The sequence below is a fragment of the Xiphophorus hellerii genome, chromosome 14, assembly GCF_003331165.1.
Source record: "Xiphophorus hellerii strain 12219 chromosome 14, Xiphophorus_hellerii-4.1, whole genome shotgun sequence".
NCBI classification, from domain to species: Eukaryota; Metazoa; Chordata; class Actinopteri; order Cyprinodontiformes; family Poeciliidae; genus Xiphophorus; species Xiphophorus hellerii.
Genome location: NC_045685.1, coordinates 5,445,941 through 5,464,822, shown reverse-complemented (window position 1 = coordinate 5,464,822; position 18,882 = coordinate 5,445,941). Strand labels below are relative to the sequence as shown.

Below are 18,882 nucleotides of genomic sequence, written 5' to 3'. Positions count from 1 at the left end.
ATTCCATTTCGACATCTCCCAGTAAAACGACCAAAACATTGTGATGTAATTTGGGGAAAGAGGGGTGATGAGATAAACAGACACAAAACAACATGTAAAGATAGAGCAGCAACAAAAAAAAAAACATGACAACATTTCATACAGGCTCACTAAAATTGGACAATAATAGATTGGAAAAACAATCGCTGGTCAAGTGATTGTTTTTCCAAGCACTTGGAAAAACAATTCTAATTGTTTGGAATCATCAGAATTTGACGGAAAACATGGATCTCACCTGAATTACGCAAAAAAAATAAATAAATAAAAAATTCAGGTGAGGCTGGTGGTGGTGTAGTGATGGGCTCACTTCTGCTAATCCGCTAATTTTGGAGCTAATTTTTCAATTAGCCCTTTAGCTAGCTCTGAAAACATTTAGCACACCCAGCTCCCCCTAAATGAACTTTGACACATATATTGCAGAGTGCTAATTTACGTGGCTGCTTTGTAATCTGTCAGTTGAACGACTTCGACATCTGTGTTGAAGTTTTGGTTACCGACTGAAGGATTCTTCAGACAGTTGGCGGTTTACGCCACCAAATAACGTTATTTTAAACGACATACAAAAATAAAATAAAACACAAACAGTAGAGAAGACGTAAACATACATACAACATCTCCAGAGTCGTAGTCTTTCGAGGGCAGATATAATTTGATTTAATGTCACCGCTTAACGCTTTAGCTTCCACTAAATCCTGTTGGGTGTAGTGATGTAGCATTAGCAGAACTGATGTTTATAATTAGTGCTTTAGGGTTAGAGTGTTGTCCTTTTGTGTTCTTGGAGCTAATGTTTACGATTAGTGCTTTAGCGTTAGCACAATTAACATTTTAGTTGCAGTGTCTGCCTCTTGTTCAGCGACCTTGAAGAATTAGGGTCATTCTGAAGGTCGGATCCATCACAGTACAAGAAAGGTGTATCTAATAAAGTGTCAGATGAGTGTATATCAAGTCCATCAGCTTTTCAAAAGCACATAAAAAGTTTATATGTGTGTGTATTAATATGCACAGCTTAGATTTGCTGCCGTTTGAATTAGCCACACAAAATGATACAGCATTAAAAATTTAGGAAAAGTTTAAAACACTGTAACAATCAGCATCTTAATCTCTGGTACTAAAGCAGCAATCATTCAGGGTAATTAACCAAAATTAAGTTAATGGCACACCGCTAGTTTCCCAAATAACGCTACATCTCGCCGCATTAAAACCACATCAGCCTGAAAAATAGAAATCCGTCACGTCGGAGGGAACCTGGGAGGCCTCGGAGCGTGAAAAACGCCTTTAGATGGGCTGCAAAACGATCGCTGACACCGGGGGCGACCGCCAGTTGGAGTTGCAGCAATAACAAATGATCCACTTTACTGAGACTGCGAAACAGTTTCAGCTTAAAATAGACGCAATAAATCAGTTTGAAAAACCCTGGAAAAAATAAAAAATAAATCTGCATTCCATGAGTAGCTGCTGTTTTTTCTTTTTTTTTTGCCTCATCCAGAAGCTCTTTAACAGAGCCGTTACACAAGAACACAGATTTTCTGAGGCCGGAAATATAAAACAAACAGCTCTTTTATGTCATGTTATGTCATGGTTAAAAAATCAGGATTATTTGACTAATATTTGAGATTTCCCTCTGGGTGAAATTTTTCTGTCACTGCTCGTTTAGAAACGAACGCCTTCAGAGGTCAGGTGAAAGACTGAGTCCGTCTACAGGGTCATCTGAACCAAAGCTGTGCCACATACTTCTCATTACATCTCTGCCTTTGGGTTTTCATCATAGCAGTCCTCTTTAAGGGCAAAGAGATAGCATCCTGTTAAGCTTGTGATAGCCTGTGTGAGAAAGAGTGACTGTCTCTAATGGATTCCAAGACTGTAGTGCTGCATTAGCTTAGCAGAAATCTGGTTAGTTTTTAAATGCTAAAAGGAGAAGGTACGTAGCACAGGTGGGGGTCACTAATCATAAACAGTAGCTCCGCTAACTACAGCAACACCAACACTGTATTTAGCTTAAGCTAAATCTAATGCTAAAGCGCTAACTTCAATTCAAACTATACTTGTCTTTGAAAGACCACAACCCTCGAGCACCAATTACTTCTGACAATTTACTTTATATGTTCCATAATGCTCTTAAATATTGTATTCAAGTTCATATCTTCTTCTGTCCATGTTTTATTTTGTTGCTGTTTATTGGGGGGGGGGGGGGGGCATGCATAAGGAGAGGAAAAGGTCAGGCTTCACCCACTTCAAAATAAAAGCAGGAATATAAATGTAAACTTCACATCTGTGTTGAAGTTTAAAAAGTCAAACTTCAACACAGATGTCCAAGTTTATTCAATGAATTAGCTTAGGAGAAGCTAAGTGAGCTAAGTGTTTCCAAGTCAGCAAATACGCTAAAGCGCTAACTGAACTCCGCTACTAGCGCTTTAGGGGAAGTGTGCGCACCACTGGCAGTTTGTAATGAAATTAAAACAGTAAGTAAGAGGTAATAAATAGATACTTACTTCAGTATCTTGAGGGGAATAGAAGTGTCCTTGATGGCAACAATGACTCCACCATGGTCCAGATACAGGATGTGATGCTCCTCTTCAAACACCTTTAACAGGAAAACATTAAGGACTGGAAATTACTTTACCAATGGAAACAATTCAGTTTTTTTCTCATGATCAGCTTCATAAAGCACAATTTGTATTTTTTATTTATTTATTTTTTAGCTTAAAAGAAACCCAAGTAAAAATTGGATATTTGATCTATCCAGGTTTCTCCTTGGAGTACAAAAAATAAAAAAGTCAGGCAAAGCATGCTGCACCTGTCTCCATGTCTTCCCACAGTCTGAAGTGATGTACATCTCCTCCTTATACTCTACGAGTTTGGAGCCAAGGTTACCTGAGGGAAGATGAAAAATGCAGAGCTGCATCAGAAAGAGGGGACTCCCGAAACACACAACAGAAACAAAGTCAGAGACAGAGAGGAGAGACACGAGCAACAGGGCTGAGAGAGGCAGGTCTACAGAGAGCCACCACACAGAGCAATACAGCAGGATTTCTACCTCAGGCCATTTTTTATTCATTTAGTTATCCTCCCAACAAATGCGCACAACTTTCAGGTTGCATCTTGAAAATCGACAGACACCCACGTTCTAAAACTTCCATTTAAATTTCCGTCTGTTTTTCCAACCGTTTGAGTAATTTCAGGGGAAAACAGGCGTATAACTTTAAAAGAAAAAAAAAAACTGTTTTAATCTGAAAAGAGACGGTTCCACTCACCAGCGCCCATGATGAGGCCCGGAGCCGAGTCTTTAGTGTGGACGGTGCCAGAGACGTAGGGATTGTCGGCCCAGCGCAGGTGGAGGTGGAGGTGGCAATCCGGCTGCAGGGGAGAAACAGGAAGGACAGTAAGCCAGCATATCGTAAACTTCAACGTTTCATTCGTAGACAATCAAATTTCAGCAAAGACGGACATCTTCGCTGGGCGGTTCTGCCGTAAAAAGGAAAAGAGTCTAGCTCTGTTGACCTCAGCCTCAGGGAAACCCTTGATATTAGCTCGTCTTTATGCTAGATTGCGCTTAGCGGTATTTTCCCCATCCGGATTTTCTTCTACAGGCAGTAAGATTAACCATCTTCACGCCGACAGCTCATTAATCTCCGGAGCCGATCTCCAACAGGTGGGAGACAAAGGATCGAGCCTTACAGTTTTTCTCTCGACGAACCGCCGGCCGGGAGGCGCCGTGCCCCGCGGCGTCACACAGGCAATATGTGTCGCGTCAGCGCTTGGAAATGAAGTCTTCTCTGTGCCTGATAGATGTGGAGACTTAAATCCAGGACAGCAGATATTTTGCCGAGTAATTTTTTTTTGAAGTATGGGGCGAGCCCATTGTTATGACAAGGTCAGTATCAGAGATCTGGCATGTGTGTGTGTGTGGGTGTGTATGTGTGTGTCTTAAAGGTGGTATACGAGCGTCAGGCTCATATCTGCACCTGCCTTCATATTTTTTTTTTTAGCAGATGGGAGCGATGGTTCAAATAAAGGAGAACACTGGTGCTCCCCTCTGCCTCCCGGCCAGGTGTGATGTATTGGGCTCAGAATATGGACGGGGTTTGGGTGGAGACGTATGGCTCTTTGCTGTCTAACCTTGCGAAGCTGCGACTTTGGCAAGATGGATGGCAAGAGCCTTGTGTGCATTCCTCATACTGCAGCACTCATCCTTTTCCCCTTTATGTTCAATGCAGAGATGGAACGATTCGTTATCGATGTCTGTATCTGCCCCGATGTTGAAAAAAAGCTGGAAAATGGAGCACTTACTACTTTGCAGCTGACTGGCTTGCCGTTCATGTCCGTGGCGGGCGGGGCCAGGGGTTCCCAGGTCCGCCCCTTGTTGAAGGTGATGAGAGTCGTCACTTTTCCGTCGACCTTCTGATTGGCAAGGAAGACGCCTTTCACCCCACGCACCTAGGAAACAAAGCAGATGTGCTACATGCTGAAACAGCTGGGATTCCTCCTGCTAAGCAGTGCAACAATGCCTCTCTGTCTTTTTAAACACCATTTAAAGGAAAAGATAGTCCAGATTGGGGGTGCTGTGGTGGCGCAGGGGTTAAGCACAGCCCACATAAAGATTCCCGGCCTGGTGACCTTTGCCGCATGTTTTCTGTCTCTTTCTCTTTACCCACTTTGCGGTCTTAGCACTTTCAAATAAAGGCCACCAGAGCCAAAAAAAAAAAAAAAAAGTTTAGATTGATGGGTGGTAAAGAGTAGGATTAAACAAGTTTATCTGTAAACATAAAATAATAATACAGTAATATTTGTAGTAGCTGCTACTACAAATATAACAAGTGAAGCTTAATCTAGACATTCTGCTGGAGTACAAACTCCAGTTGTGCTGCGTCAACAATGCAGCACAAATTGGTTGTGCTGCATTTATAAGAATTGGTGTGTTTTATTACACACCAATTTGTGGCATAATTGGAACTAATTGACGTTGACAATCAACGCCTGGCATGTCACAAATATTCTGTCCTTGACAACAGCTTCTTAGCTACCGTTACGCAGGCATGTGAGGAGATGTGTAGCTTAACATACAGATCCTAAACTCCTACACAAATGGCAATTAGCTTCAGCAGCGACCCCTGTAAAACTTTTTTTTTTTTTCCCCTCCCTGGCACTCCTTTACTGATTAGCTGCTATTTCTAGTGTGATCAAAAAGTGGAAAAACAACACTGTAAGCTGCTTAAACCGTTTATTAATACTGCCTCTCAAGACAAATGAGGACAAAACAATAAGTCAGATATTAAAGCCAGGAGTGTTATGAGTGCGAGCATTTGGCCGTTCACTCACAGATTTACGGTTGTTTGGTCATTTCATTGGGACGCCTCCCAGTTGCTCTGCCAGTGTGCAATAAAACACACTTATTCTTACAAATGTACCACTTTACAACCTCAGTGAATATCCTAATGCTAATATTGTAAATTTATGCCTTTAACGATGGAGAATGTTACATTTATTCTTGCGAATATGCTACCTTTCAGGAACCGACAACATCCGAGCTTTTTCTTTTAAATGTGTGACATTAACCTGAAGACTTCTGAAACTGGCTCGTCCACAGCCAGTTTATTATTGTTTTGTTTTTGTTTTTTCTTTTATCTTCCATTCTGTCGTGCTGCTGGCAGCGTGGAATCTGGTTCACTAACTGGAAGCTCTTTTTGTTAAAGCTGCAGTATGCAATTGCTTTTTGCACATTTGCAGAACTTTTGTTGTTCTAGAACACTACTACGGTACCTAGCATGCCACTGTCACACAGACCTTGGTCTGATAGGCCTGGGATTTCTTCAGGGTGAAAGAAAACATTGTCTGACATGTTAGGTTTATTGGTTTTTTTTACCATTTATCTGAGGAAATCCCAAGCCAAAGCCCTCCAGCGTGTATTTGGTCATGGTTTAATTCCACAAGAGCTCAGGGTAACATTTTCATCTCAGGTTGTGTGTATTAAAATACATGCAAGTAATGTTTTGCAGGGTAACTTCAAGTTCAAAGATCTGAATGTTCTTAAAGGGCCGGTTGTGCCAAAATGTATTCAGAAAACCCATTAAACTGTTAAAATGCCATTAAAATGTGTTTGTTTCAGCCTTCAATAAGTAATTCTTAAAATGAATAAACATCTTTTCACTCTGATCTTCCGTCCAGGATTCCTTGGTTGTTTTTGTGGGTTGTTTTGCAATCAAAATCCGAGATTCTGTGGCGCTAATTTAGAAGTATTTAGAAGAAAGTTTTATAATATTTACGCTAATGTCTGATGCTAAATGTGCCATATCAATCACGGACTACAACTTGACATCAACTAAGGCTGAGGCAGCAGTCGGGTGAACTCAATGTTTCCTGCCAATTCGGAGAGAAATTTGCAGTAGAAATCTGAAAAAATAAAAATAAAAATGTTGGAATCTGTTGATTTTGTGAGTTTTTCAGATTTGTGAAAACCCAGAGGGACTTACTGATGTATTTTGGCGTGTAGAGGGCCACATTAAAAGCTACGGCGGGCCAGATTTGGCCCCCAGGCCTTGAGTTTGGCACATATGAATTAGGTGGTCTGTGAGTGTTTGTTAAATGGGTTACTGGTCCCAACTCTGAAAACGTTTGAGGAACACTATAACCAAAGCATAATAATAATTTTAAAAAAAATCATAGAGTTCCACCTCCTGTTTGAGTAACACATTAAAAATAGGTTCAGGAGAGAAAAGTATATTACATTTTACTAGAAACCCCCCAAAAAACGGTGTGAAAGCCTCTCCTACAATAGATAAATCCCAACGAGACCAAGTACATCAGTGGCTCTGGGCTTTTAATGGGATTTACTGATAGTAAGATTAATGAAGGGAAGTGTAAGCGTTATCCCCTTAAATGTGGCTAAGTGGTTCGTTTACTTATAACATCATCAGATGCTCATTTTGTTTGCTTAGGACCCGGGAACACCGTCACGACGTTTCCACCGGTTCCCCGCCAGTGGAACATCTGGCTTCATTTGTGTTCATAGTTGCAACTTATAGATTCAATCACTAAAAAATGAATTATTAAGGAAGAAAACAGAAGGAGAAAAAAAACACACAAACAACACATTTGTCATTCGTTACGGAGCGCCTCACCTCCAGGATGTCGATGAGGACGCTCTCCTCCGGCTGCTTGGTGCTGCGGACGTTCTCCAGGATCATGGAGTAGTAGACGCCCTGCGAGTCCGACTGGTACAGGTTGTACGTGTCCGACTGGTACCACTCCTGGAGGGCCAGGAACACCTGGCTCTCGTCTGTGCTCACTATCTGAACATCCTGCAGGAGGTAGGAAGGGAGAGAGCAGGAAACGGGTGAGAAGAGACCCCTTTTTTTTTTTAAATTGGCGTAACAACCCCAGGTTAAAAACTTTTACTCCACAACAATTTGGAAAAAGACACTTTCTCATATTGCCCGCTAACAACGTAGACACTCCAAGCAATAACAGATGCGATGAGGTACTGAAGGGGTCAGCAGGATGTGAACTCTGCTGTACGCCTCCAAAAACATGTAATATTGGTTTGACCTTCTGAACAATAGCCTGCTGGACGCCCAGACTGAGTTTGGTGCCCTGAAGAATAGTGTCTTTTTTACACTATTTAGGTTGCAAATATAAAAAAACCAACTGAAACTATGACCACAACTTTACGTAATAAGTCACAGGTGGAACTCTCACTAACGCTACAATCAGTTCTGCTGCCACAAAAAAGTTAAAGTGCCATTTCATAGCACAATCAAGTAACTATGTTACTTGATTGTGCTATGTACTAAGTTTTTATAACTTATAAAATAAGTTAAAATAAAATAAAATAAAATACAATATTGCGCTATTGTGCTATGTTATTTTCAGTTGTTATAAGAATGCTACAGATATCAAACATGACTTAAAAGAATATAAGGTTGGAATTTAACGCCTTAAAATTGGGCCTCTGTCTCTAAGAAATTTCTGCTCTTTCTGAAACTCTGCCTTCAGGAAGTCATGACAGCATGGCTCCTCTATTAACCCTTTAACAACATTTTTAACAGCGTTGCACTGAGAAGCAGCTCCTATGAGGAGCTCAGCTAATGTTCAATCAGGTGTTTGCTAATGATGCTAGCTAGTTTGAAGGAGCTGAGCGGGAGGAAACGAGGAGGAGCTGCGCCGAGAAGGCGGGGCTAGGCCCACCTGGGCGTTTTGCACAGCTGAGTGGTTGCCACGGGAGATGAAAGGATTTCTCAAACATGCACGAAAGAATCAAGGCAACACTCCAGGTACGTTTTTGATGAGAGAATAACATTGTAACACAATTATTAATTAAAGTCAATTTTACGTAATACCTCCCCTTTTAAATAAAATGTAAATTCAAAAATATTTTATTGATCCCAAAGGGAAAATAAATGTTGTTGTTAATACAAAACTTAAATAAAAGCTTTGTATTGGGCCTCTGTAATAAGAAAAGTAAAAATAATGAAAAGCCGAAAAGAAAATACACAAAGAAAAGCAGATAACGCAACCCAATAAAAACAACACCAGTGGCAGCAAGAGGATTTGAAGAAAACAAAACAAAACAGTGAAGCGCTTCAAAATGTAAAAGAAAAAAAAAGCAACAACCATTTGGCAGCTAGAGCAAACTTGCTAAGTGTACTTGTCGGTGCTCTTGGGACTGTGAGGAAAACGGCTTCATCACTCATGAAATAATGTAGCAGCCACACAAGGGCGACTCAGCACTTTCTCTGTGTTACTGATTACATTACCATACCATCTGAAGACAAAACCACCAGCGTGCGGAGGGAAGCTCCTCCGAGGGTGTGTGTAATCATTAACACTCTTCCATCTTGATTATAAAGACACACTCAGGCTCAATTACCTCTAGATTTATTGTCGTTCCGAGTGACGGAAATACAACAACAAAGGGCCGCGCATCGATCTTCATATTTAAGAACGTAACGTTTCTGATTCAATTAGCCGGCTCCGTTGCAAATTGCGTGCGACGGCATTATGACAAAACGAGCAAACTGAGAAAAACGATCAACGTAAAGAGGAGTTAATGTTGAGAGCTGAAGGAATTCATGGCAGTGTCCTGATCCCAATCCAACGCATTAGAAACGCCGGTATAAACTCTATACACACTGATTATGGTTCTGATCCTTTTTTGGGATTGTTCACTGATTACGCAAAGGATTCATGAGGAGGACATGAATCGACTTTAGGCATTTTTAACCTAAAAACGTCGGTTAAGAGGTTACGTAAACCAAAACAGTATGAAATGACAAAAAGGTTGCCGTGGAATATTTTGTTCAAATCTTGCACTTTCGAAAGCCGAGAATTTAAAGCCATAAAGAGGGTCAGCTGGATGTGAACTCTGCTGAAATAAACAGAAAATTTAGAATGTTTCAAGTTTTCTGAGATTTTCATTACCACAATGCCTAATAATAACATTAATAGTAATAATAAACAAACTTCCCAAAAACAACTGAATTGATTAGTAATGTCTAAGTACATGGAGTTCTTGTGCACAAGTATAAAATAAGGTCACAAATTGACAATAGACTGAATTGTCAATTCAGTCTATTGAATCTAGTGGGGGGTTTGTTATATGTTGCTGCGTTTTGTTTTCTTTTTCTGTTTCATTATTCCGTTTGTCTTTATTTTCATCCACAAACTGGTGCGATTGGTTTCCTGCAGGATGCTGGGTATTTAACACTTTCCTCACTTCTTACGTTTACAGTTTTGCTTCTGTCGCCGCCACAAACTTCTTTGTGATGAAAAGAAGTTGTCTGATATTACGCCCCTCGTTATTTGCTTTGATAGAAGATGATTTAGAATAATTTGTATGGTCCACTGTATGAAAAATGGGGGTCGATTCTATTTTAATCACTGTGAAGAAAGAAAGCAAGGTGACAAAAAAATTCATTAGACTGTAACGAGTGCTCAATGAACGCAAGTGCGGCCCCGCCCCGTTCCGCTCCTGTCAGTCACACGTCCCAGAAAATTTGCTCCCGACTCAACTCGGAGAGTAAATCAGTAAACAGACATGAAATGTAATGTAACAACGAACTGGATTATTTCTACTTCGCTTTAATGCAGTGGTTCATACACGTCCAGATGCAGCTTCACTCAACGTGTCCTATGGCCAGGAAACCAGCGGCCCTACAGTTTTTACTCCTCTATATTAAAGCTCAGATTTACCATCCGAACTGAACTTCAGGCTATGTCGGGCCAATTTTTTTTTTTTTTACAGACAGTCGGATTGGGCCTGGGTTTCTGAGGCACGATTAATAAGCTTACCACACGTCCAGCACAGTTAACACTAAACGAGAAATAACGTTGCGAAAACATCGGAGTGGGTATCTGACCCTGTTGAGGCAAGAACCTAAAGTCCACACTGAAACAAGCAATGTGCACTGCATAATGACTGCTAAATGCTGCTGGCTAGTCTGAAGGAGCTGACTGGGTGGAGGGGTGATCTGAAGCTTGGAGTTATGGACAGATGAACCTTTGCCATTGGAGGTTATAGGATTTCTCAAACATGCATGAAAGAATCACAGCAACTCTCCAGGTATGTTTTTGATGAGGGAATACAAATATAATATAAAGCTAAAAAAAAATAAAAAAAAGAGTTGGTTTAACATAACACTGCCCCTTTAGGAAAGAAACCTTTGGATCGAAAGACATAATTGACTTCATAGTAAAGATATGACACTCAAATAAAAGAGTGAGTTCCTATGAAACCCCATAAGGAGTTTTTTGTATATTATTTTAGGAATAAAAACCTATGGGTTATGTAATAAGCCGCTCTGTTTGATGCGTCGCCCTCCTCGTCCCACGACCTCCTCTTCCAAGTCCCCGCTCTTCATTAAACGCCGCTTCGCCGCGGTTTACGGCTGACATCCTGTCTCATTTGGCGGCGCGGAGCCGCAGCAGCAGGAGGAGGCGGCGCTGAAAGGGACACCGACCCGCAGCTCCGGCTGCCTTTTGACATTCAGTCAGCCGCGCCGCCCGCCGCGCCGCAGAGGAGACAACGTAATCCGCCGCTAAAAAGATTCGGTGGAGGCGACGGAGTAAAGTCAACACACGCATATAAACCCGCGAGGCTGACGCCGATCTGTGTGAATGTAAGCTGTAGAAATAGTTTCGAAAGACAATCTTGATGCCAGAAAGCTACTGAAATGACTTTTCTTTCTACTGTAGCTCCATGCTGAGGTTCAACAGCTTAAAGCTGAGACTTGTCAGTGTGACGCAGCAATCCTTCATCAGTTTGCTGACTCGTGACTGTAGCTATAAAAAAAAAAACTACAAGCATTCAAAGAAATGACACCATGATACATCATTTCAAAACTTTCTACACTTTTAATGAGAAAGTTCGACTGAAAAACAGAAAAAATCTGTCGGAGGGAACGTTACAAGAAATAAACAAACATGCAGACACTTATCTATACTATAGGTCTGCACTGCTAGCTGATGTAAAGAAGTTTGTCGTGTGAAACTGAGTGATATTTAGTGTTTAGAGTTTTATTCATCTTAAAGTAAGTCTGCTTTCATCACAATAAGCAATAAACCAATTAATCACAATCTAATCGTTTTCATTTGCATTCTTATGCAGTTAACTTTATTATTATTATTGAAAAGCCGTCACTTTGAAAAATGCTGAATACATTTCACACACAGCATAATGTAGTTAGTTTGCATTTTTGTTATTATTCTCATCATTTCTTTTTTTTTTTTTTTTACAAAAGTCCTAACTGGCAGTTTTGCATGATTTTCCTTTCTGAGCATAAAAATTCACTTTGTTTTGTTGAGACTTTATGATCCATTTTAATTGTTTGTCGTTTCGGTCGTCTTGCTTCTTTATTTTAGATATTTAAAAAGTGTTAAATGTTCTCTGGAAGTAAAATCTACTGATCGTTGAGAATGTGTATTTGAATTATTCTGCCCTCATCGTTATATTAGTTGAAAATGTTTTCAGAACGACAGTGTTATTGTTTATCGCAAGGATTTCTGGGACAATTTATCGTCCAGCAAAATATGTTATTGCAACTCGCCTAAATTTCATCTAAAGAAAAGTCATCTGAGAACATGATGCTGCCACCGCCATGTTTCACTGGAGGTATGATGTTTAAGTTTGTAGTTTTTATGTCAAACATGACTGTTGGACTTGACGATAGATTTCATCAGGAACGTTTTGGCTTTTTATATTTCTATGGCTCTTTAGATTATTTTTGCTGTATTATAAGCTCTCTGCAACGAATTGACTGATTCATAATTTCAACATGCGTTACAATGGACTCCAGCCTATTTCCCCGTTTGCGACTCAGTCGTTGCAAATTCATCTATTTGGTGATTGTTTTTTGTGGAATATGACTGCAAATTATTCGCACAAATTTGTCTTATTTCTACTTTTTTTTCAGTTTTTTTTTTTCTTAGAGCTAAAATATTTGAAAGAAAATGCAGCTCAGGAATCTGAAACATCTGGGCACAATGCTAGTCGACGTGCAATTGGCTGGCGTTTGTAAAGCAGCCAATCAAGGAGCGCCATTTATCTTCCTTGGCACTGATTGGCTGAACCCCCAAGAGCGGAAATAAGGAAGAACCTGTGAATCGAGGGATGAAGGGAGGGAGTGAGTAGGAACCTGTGACCGTCTGTCTGTTAAATGTAACGTTGCAGTTTTGGTTAAATAAACCATTTAAATCCTAAATCTGTCCTCTGCTCACTATTTCAGTCAGTTGCTCTCAAACAGCTTCTGAAGTTCTCTGCTGCAAGGCGCAGTCTGTGATCAGAGGTAAGGATTAGTGCCTCAGCAGGACTGGGTTTAGTTCTGGGCTCCCAGTCTCAGAGCTTTACTGGTTCGCATCATCACAACAACTCGCGCCGGAAAGATTTATTTTTGAGATTTGACAGCACCACGCCACCACCTCCCAGCCAATCAGCCGTCACAGCCGGATGGACGGCGACAATCCATTCACTCTACTTCCTTTCCCGAAATTAAACTCTGACTTTTCTTTCTTCTTTTTTTTTTTTATTGCGACACATTTTATAGTTGAAAAAGCTATCATATATGCAGCCTAAAGGCTCCCTTGTCTTGCTTGGTTTTATCCAAAAAAAAAAAATCACTGACCTTTAAAAGTTTGTTTTTTTCCCCTCGCTGCATTCCAGACTAAATCCACAATTATTCTAAAATATCATTGAATTAGAATCTCTAACAAACTCAGCTTATTTATTTATTTTTTTCAAAATAAACTTTTTTTTTTTGGTGTCAGGAATGACCTTGATAACAGTTAAGGGAATAAAATGAATGTCAGTATGTTAGCAGTGCTAATTACAGAGCAGTAATAGTTTGGTGGCTTTTAACCTAGTGAAGTAAGATTACGTTTTGCTTTTCTGGAACTCTGCTAAATGATTACCGTGAAACTAACGGAATGAATTAGATTTGAACTGAACCTGACGGCTTTTTATTTCTGGATCGGTGGGATGGAATTAAAGCCGAGATGCCAGGAGCTCAGATCGTCTCGCCTCATTCGGGTTTCAGCGCCGATTTGCAGATGTTGTTCCAAAATTAGAAACATCAAATCGGGATGCCCAAGTTGCTCTCGACATTCAAAATGGTGACGCAGAAACCGAAATAATGCAGCAATCAGGACTTCGAGGTTTGGTTCTCCGGGTCTGTGCACTGTCCCGCCCCCATCATTTCCGGCCAATGGGAGCTATGACTGACACCCAAAGGGCTTTGGCTGTAAACCGAACCACACCAAACAAGCAAACAATCAAAAAAAGTCCACTTTTGGTCCGGACCAACCAAGTGGACCAAAAGTCTTTCCTGGTGTGAATCAGTTGCATTTTCTGTTGGCCAACCATCTTGGAAAAAGACCCTTAGACAATTTATCAAGACTGATCAGTTTGAACAACCTTCCAACTGCAACTATTGAAATGTCAAACCTGTTTTCTACTGTTCCAGGTCCACCTCAGGTTTCTGATTGCTCTTGGACAAACAAACCGGGAGAAGAAAAAACAAAAACAAAAAAGGTTGGCCATCAAAAGAAGAGATTGGAAGCCAAGCAGAAAAGGGACAATTATTACCTGTGATTTCACAGCCCAACAAACTCGGTGCCTGTGCATATGCCTATGCGCGCATGTTGTGTGTGGGTGTGTGTGTGTGTGTGCGGTTAATCCATAACTCGGGTCAGGTCTTACAAGACAGAGCCAAACAGCTTTCTCTGATGGCCTCTGCATTTTTTTTTCATTCCCCGAGCTTTTCAATTATTCACAGCAGAAAAACAGCAAAACACTGCTCCCTCTCCCCGCCCTCCTTACAGAAACACACACACACTTTCTCCTAATCTCCTTCCTTCGATATCTCTCCTCAGGCCCCCGTGTCACTGCCAACACCTTGCCCCATGTCGCTCTACCTAAAAGCTTTGCAAACTGTGACCTATCTGCTCACCCAAGTAAGAGGACACATGCGGAGAGAGGCGAGACGAGGCACAGGGAGCAACTAAGTGTGTGTTTTGACTAAACACACACTCTCACACACACCCCTCCGTATGCCGACACTCATGCATAAAGTGATTTATCCACCGCCTCCCATCCACACCTAATCAAATTTTATGTTTTGTTTTGTGTGTGTGTAGGCGTGGGTGTGCAAGTGCATAGGTGCTTAAAGGCAAAAAGGAATGTGTGTGCGCAATTCAATCCCTCTCACCTTCTTTAAGGATCAGTGAGTGCTGCAGCCAAACCACAGGGACGTTGTATGTAGGGGAGCTGGAGTTGAACGAAGGCGACGAGGAGTCTCCTCTGACAGACCGTCAATTCAAGGGTCGATTCTAAACGTGGAAAACTACATGTAGCTTCCCCCCCCCGGGCTCTGCATGTCATCAGCATAGGTCAATAGCACTCTGACTGGTGTTGCCTTAAAACAGCTCCCTGTGCCGCACCGGCTGACAGCAGAGGTTCCCGTCCAACCTTGGGCCGAAGACAAAGTTGTTTACCGTCTTTGACCGCGGCAGTGACGTGACGCACGGGCGGATCGATGTGCGAGTAGGAATATTTTATGCAGCGTACCATTTGTCGGGCCGGTACTGTAATTTATTTGAGGGGCAAGAGCTACGCTAACGCCCAACGCCGACGAGTTTGTGTAAGACGGTGGTGAGACTGATTTCCAAATGCAGGTGGGAATCCCCGGAGTAGAGGGTTTGGATATTTCTCTCTCGGTCTTCTGCACAAGCCTTAGCAAAAGAATAATTTTCCAATTTTTGGCCAATGGCCTTGCCCAACATCTGCGCACACTATAGAGAAAATCTCTAAATACAGAAATATATAACAAGTGTGAAATAGGTAGATTGTTTAAATATGTGATAAATGGTAAATGGAGCTTTATCAAGTCCGGACACTAATACGCTTTACACCACATTCAGTCGTTCACCCATTCATGCACACATTCACACAACTGAGGTGAGATAGATGGTACCCACAGCTGCCCTGGGGTCCTCTGACCACCACCAGCAGGCGAGGCGGGTGAAGTCTCACCACAATGACTGAGACAGACAAAGTGTGGATCTGAACTGCCAACCCACTGCTTCCATTTGTATTGATCAGGGTGCTTTGAGATTAAATACACACTGGATGCACAAGTATTCCATAAATACAAAGACAGTAAACTAAAAGCACTCCTACCCTCTACCACAGTACATTAATATTAGCTGGTTTCTTACTCCCAGGCTATCAAACACAAAGCATCTATTTATATATAATAGAAAAGTGTTTTTCCAACCTTAGTGTTGCAAAACATACAGCTGGCATGGTAACAGGCATCTTTCTAAAGTTCAGAATGTAACAACCACATGACTGTATATTCCAGTCGGGGGCCGGCATGCAGGATGCCGGGCCTCCAGTGGGTTCTGGAGGCCCGGCATCCTGCATGTTTTAGTTCTCTCTCTGGTTTAATACCTCTGGGTCAAATGATGGCTCGTTAGAAGGCCTAAGAAGAACATTGTCATGCTGAGGAGGTTGTTACTACCTCCAGGGAGAGAACTGAAACATGCAGGATGCCGGCCGTCGAGGACCGACTTTGGGCACCCCTGGTCTATTCCAATAATCCTTAAAGAGTTGCTAAGATGTCTTTAATGATGAAAGGGAAAAAGAAATTTGACTTTGTGCATATGCCTAGTAAGATTCCACTACAATTAGTGTCTGTACTAACAAGGAAACCTAATAGGAAACGAGTAGTCATCCCTGAGGAATACCAGAAGTAACCGAGGCAACTCATGGATTGACACAAGAGCTTAGAGTTACATCAGCTTTGCTGCTCTTTACCTTCGGCAGGGCATACTTGGGAAACCTCATCTGGACGAACTCATTGCGCCGATAGGACACATAGTGCTTGGTGCGGTTACCTGTTGTGACCTATTGAGACAAAAAGAGAAAAAGACACTAAATGTAAGCCTCAGTTCATAACATTGCTAAATATTTTGTATAAATGTGACATTTAGTTACAGAGACATTATATCTGATAACATAGGACTTTCTTAATTTACTTTCTTTTAAAGATAGACTTTTAGAAAAACTCTGTATTCTGTAGAGGTGCTCCGTAAAGCTTACTAATAATAAGTTCCATTAAATGGAAACTTACTTTAAGATTGAAAATGTAAAAACTTGACAAAGAAAAGTGACAATTTGGATATAAAAACACATAAATGTACGTTTAGGCTGAAGTTTAAAGTCATTTTCTGTCTTCGGAAATGATAAAGAAGAAGATAGTGAGCATCAGCCCTTGTGCAACTCACTGGTCAAGCAGGAGTCACTATTTCTCATTAGTGGCTCACACATGTTGTGAGGTGAATTCAAAGAGACTGCCTCACATTGCAGAGATTTCCACAAAATGCGAGTCGCGCTGCCCTCCAGCTGAACCTGACTTCACCAACACAGCTGCAGAGGAAGCTTCATAAAAGCCTGAGATCGACGGCACACTGAAGCCAAACGTCGGAAATCTAACACGAGAGGTTCGCCTACCACTGCACTTTTTGTACATCACCGGTCATCTTCTTTTATTTTTTAGCTAATAGTAAATCTTTTAAAATCCTTTCTGAATCTGATGGATAATTAATTGCTTTTGAAAGCATCTGCAAAAGGGTAATTTATTTCTGTTTCTTTCCGCTCTTGTTTGAGAAAATCTGAATTTTTGTCAGCTCATTCAGGAGTTGTGCTGAGAGGCGTCGGCTTTGATTGAAAAGGGCAGACGAGCATTGGAATGTGTTTAAATGCTAACAAGCGACTTGACAAAAAAAAGAAAAGAAAAAGTGATGAAACCGACCGAGTTTTTAAAATAGAATCGGCTAAAGAAAGGAGATACTGACTGAATTTCTGAAGAGAAGTAGAACAATTAAGTGTAACTAGACTTTATTCTCAGCTTCTGAGAGGATATTTGTGTTTTACTCGTCTATATCTTAGAAGAAGTAGGTTAATAGTATTTTCTCTTGCTGTATTTGATTCTGTTATATAACAGCAAGCCACGACAGTAAAATTATGAAAACCTATGCTTTCATATTGTCCTGTGTACTGTAAAAACTGTCCTAGTTTTTTTACAGTACACTGGCACAGTAAAATGCACTTATTTTATCTCATAAACTCCACTCTTTATAATAAGGTTTTGTTTTTTTTGTTTTTTTTACACAGAACATACATTTATGAGTCTCCAATGTTTAACTTGTAATTATAAATTGTTCTGTTTTGAAGCTTTTCAGCATCTAATTAATTCATACCTGAAAATTGACTTTTATGATGGTTTTAAGGTATTTTTTTGAACTTTCGTTTCTAAGAGAAAGGATTGTAAATATAATAGTGTGGAAGGTTTTGAGGGTGAAGTCAGTGACTTGGTTTCTTTTCTTTAATCTATTCTTTAAGGTAAAACATTTTTATTCATATGTGTTTCCATAATATAAGAATAATGTGTTCAGTCTAAGAACAAACAAAAATTCACATAATGTAGTTCAGGGCCTTCTTTAAAGTTACTTCTTAAGAGTATAACACAATGTACATAATTCATATGATGTTTCGTACGTGCCTATGAATATTTGTGATCGGCATTTAATACTAAAAGGCTGTTCTGTGAGTTACATTCATATTGTGTTGTAACTAAAACAGATGTTAGCTGTGATGCAACTTTTTGTGTTTTTTACGTAATCAAATAAAATAATCTGGAGGCTAATTAAGCGTCTTGAGCTCCTTTGTTGCTCTGGTTTCTCTTGTTCATTAAGGCAAGTAATTGTTAATTATATGGCATTATTGTATATACAATCACAAAGCAAAAAATGTAACACAACGAGGTTAGGCTAGAAGAAATAAAAATAACTCAACAAACAGAAAAGCAACATTAAAAACCTCCAGAATTTAATTATCTCTGTGTAAAAAGAAAAATCTCCAGTAAGTTTTAAAAAATCAAACGGCATCATGAAAGGAGTAAAGAGGTAAACTAAGGAAATCACAGAGTTCTTGCTTGTTGACCTTAATCAATGCGTCATAATTACACGATTGTTCTTAGACATAAGGAGCTTGTTTCTTCAAAGCGCTGAAGGTCACAGCGAGAGATGCAAAATGGATTGTATATTGACCTTGTAACCAGATATAATCCAGCCCTTTTTCATGAAAAATATGAAATATCTTATTAAAGTAGCCCTGCTAACAGTTTAGAGTAATGACTGAGGAATACCAAGTCAAAACTACACATGTTTACAAGGAAACAAGCAGCTTTCATGGTTTTTATTTACTATAGTTTCTATATTGGAACTTCACTGCACCTGGAGGAACCCCGCGCATCAGGTCTGCTAAGTCAAATGTAAACAGATTTGCGGGAATGC

General features: G+C 40.4%; 1 protein-coding gene across 1 annotated transcript in view; it reads right to left on the bottom strand.

The window, feature by feature from the left end:
- sorcs2 (sortilin-related VPS10 domain containing receptor 2) overlaps positions 1-18,882 on the bottom strand; it is a 308,171-nt gene that overhangs the window by 22,550 nt on the left and 266,739 nt on the right. Inside the window, exons 8-13 of the mRNA XM_032583365.1 lie at positions 16,343-16,432; positions 7,155-7,334; positions 4,327-4,473; positions 3,291-3,393; positions 2,834-2,910; positions 2,529-2,620 (exon numbers count right to left, since the gene is read on the bottom strand). Coding sequence (XP_032439256.1) covers positions 2,529-2,620; positions 2,834-2,910; positions 3,291-3,393; positions 4,327-4,473; positions 7,155-7,334; positions 16,343-16,432 — 689 coding nt within the window. The remainder of the gene's footprint in view (positions 1-2,528; positions 2,621-2,833; positions 2,911-3,290; positions 3,394-4,326; positions 4,474-7,154; positions 7,335-16,342; positions 16,433-18,882) is intronic.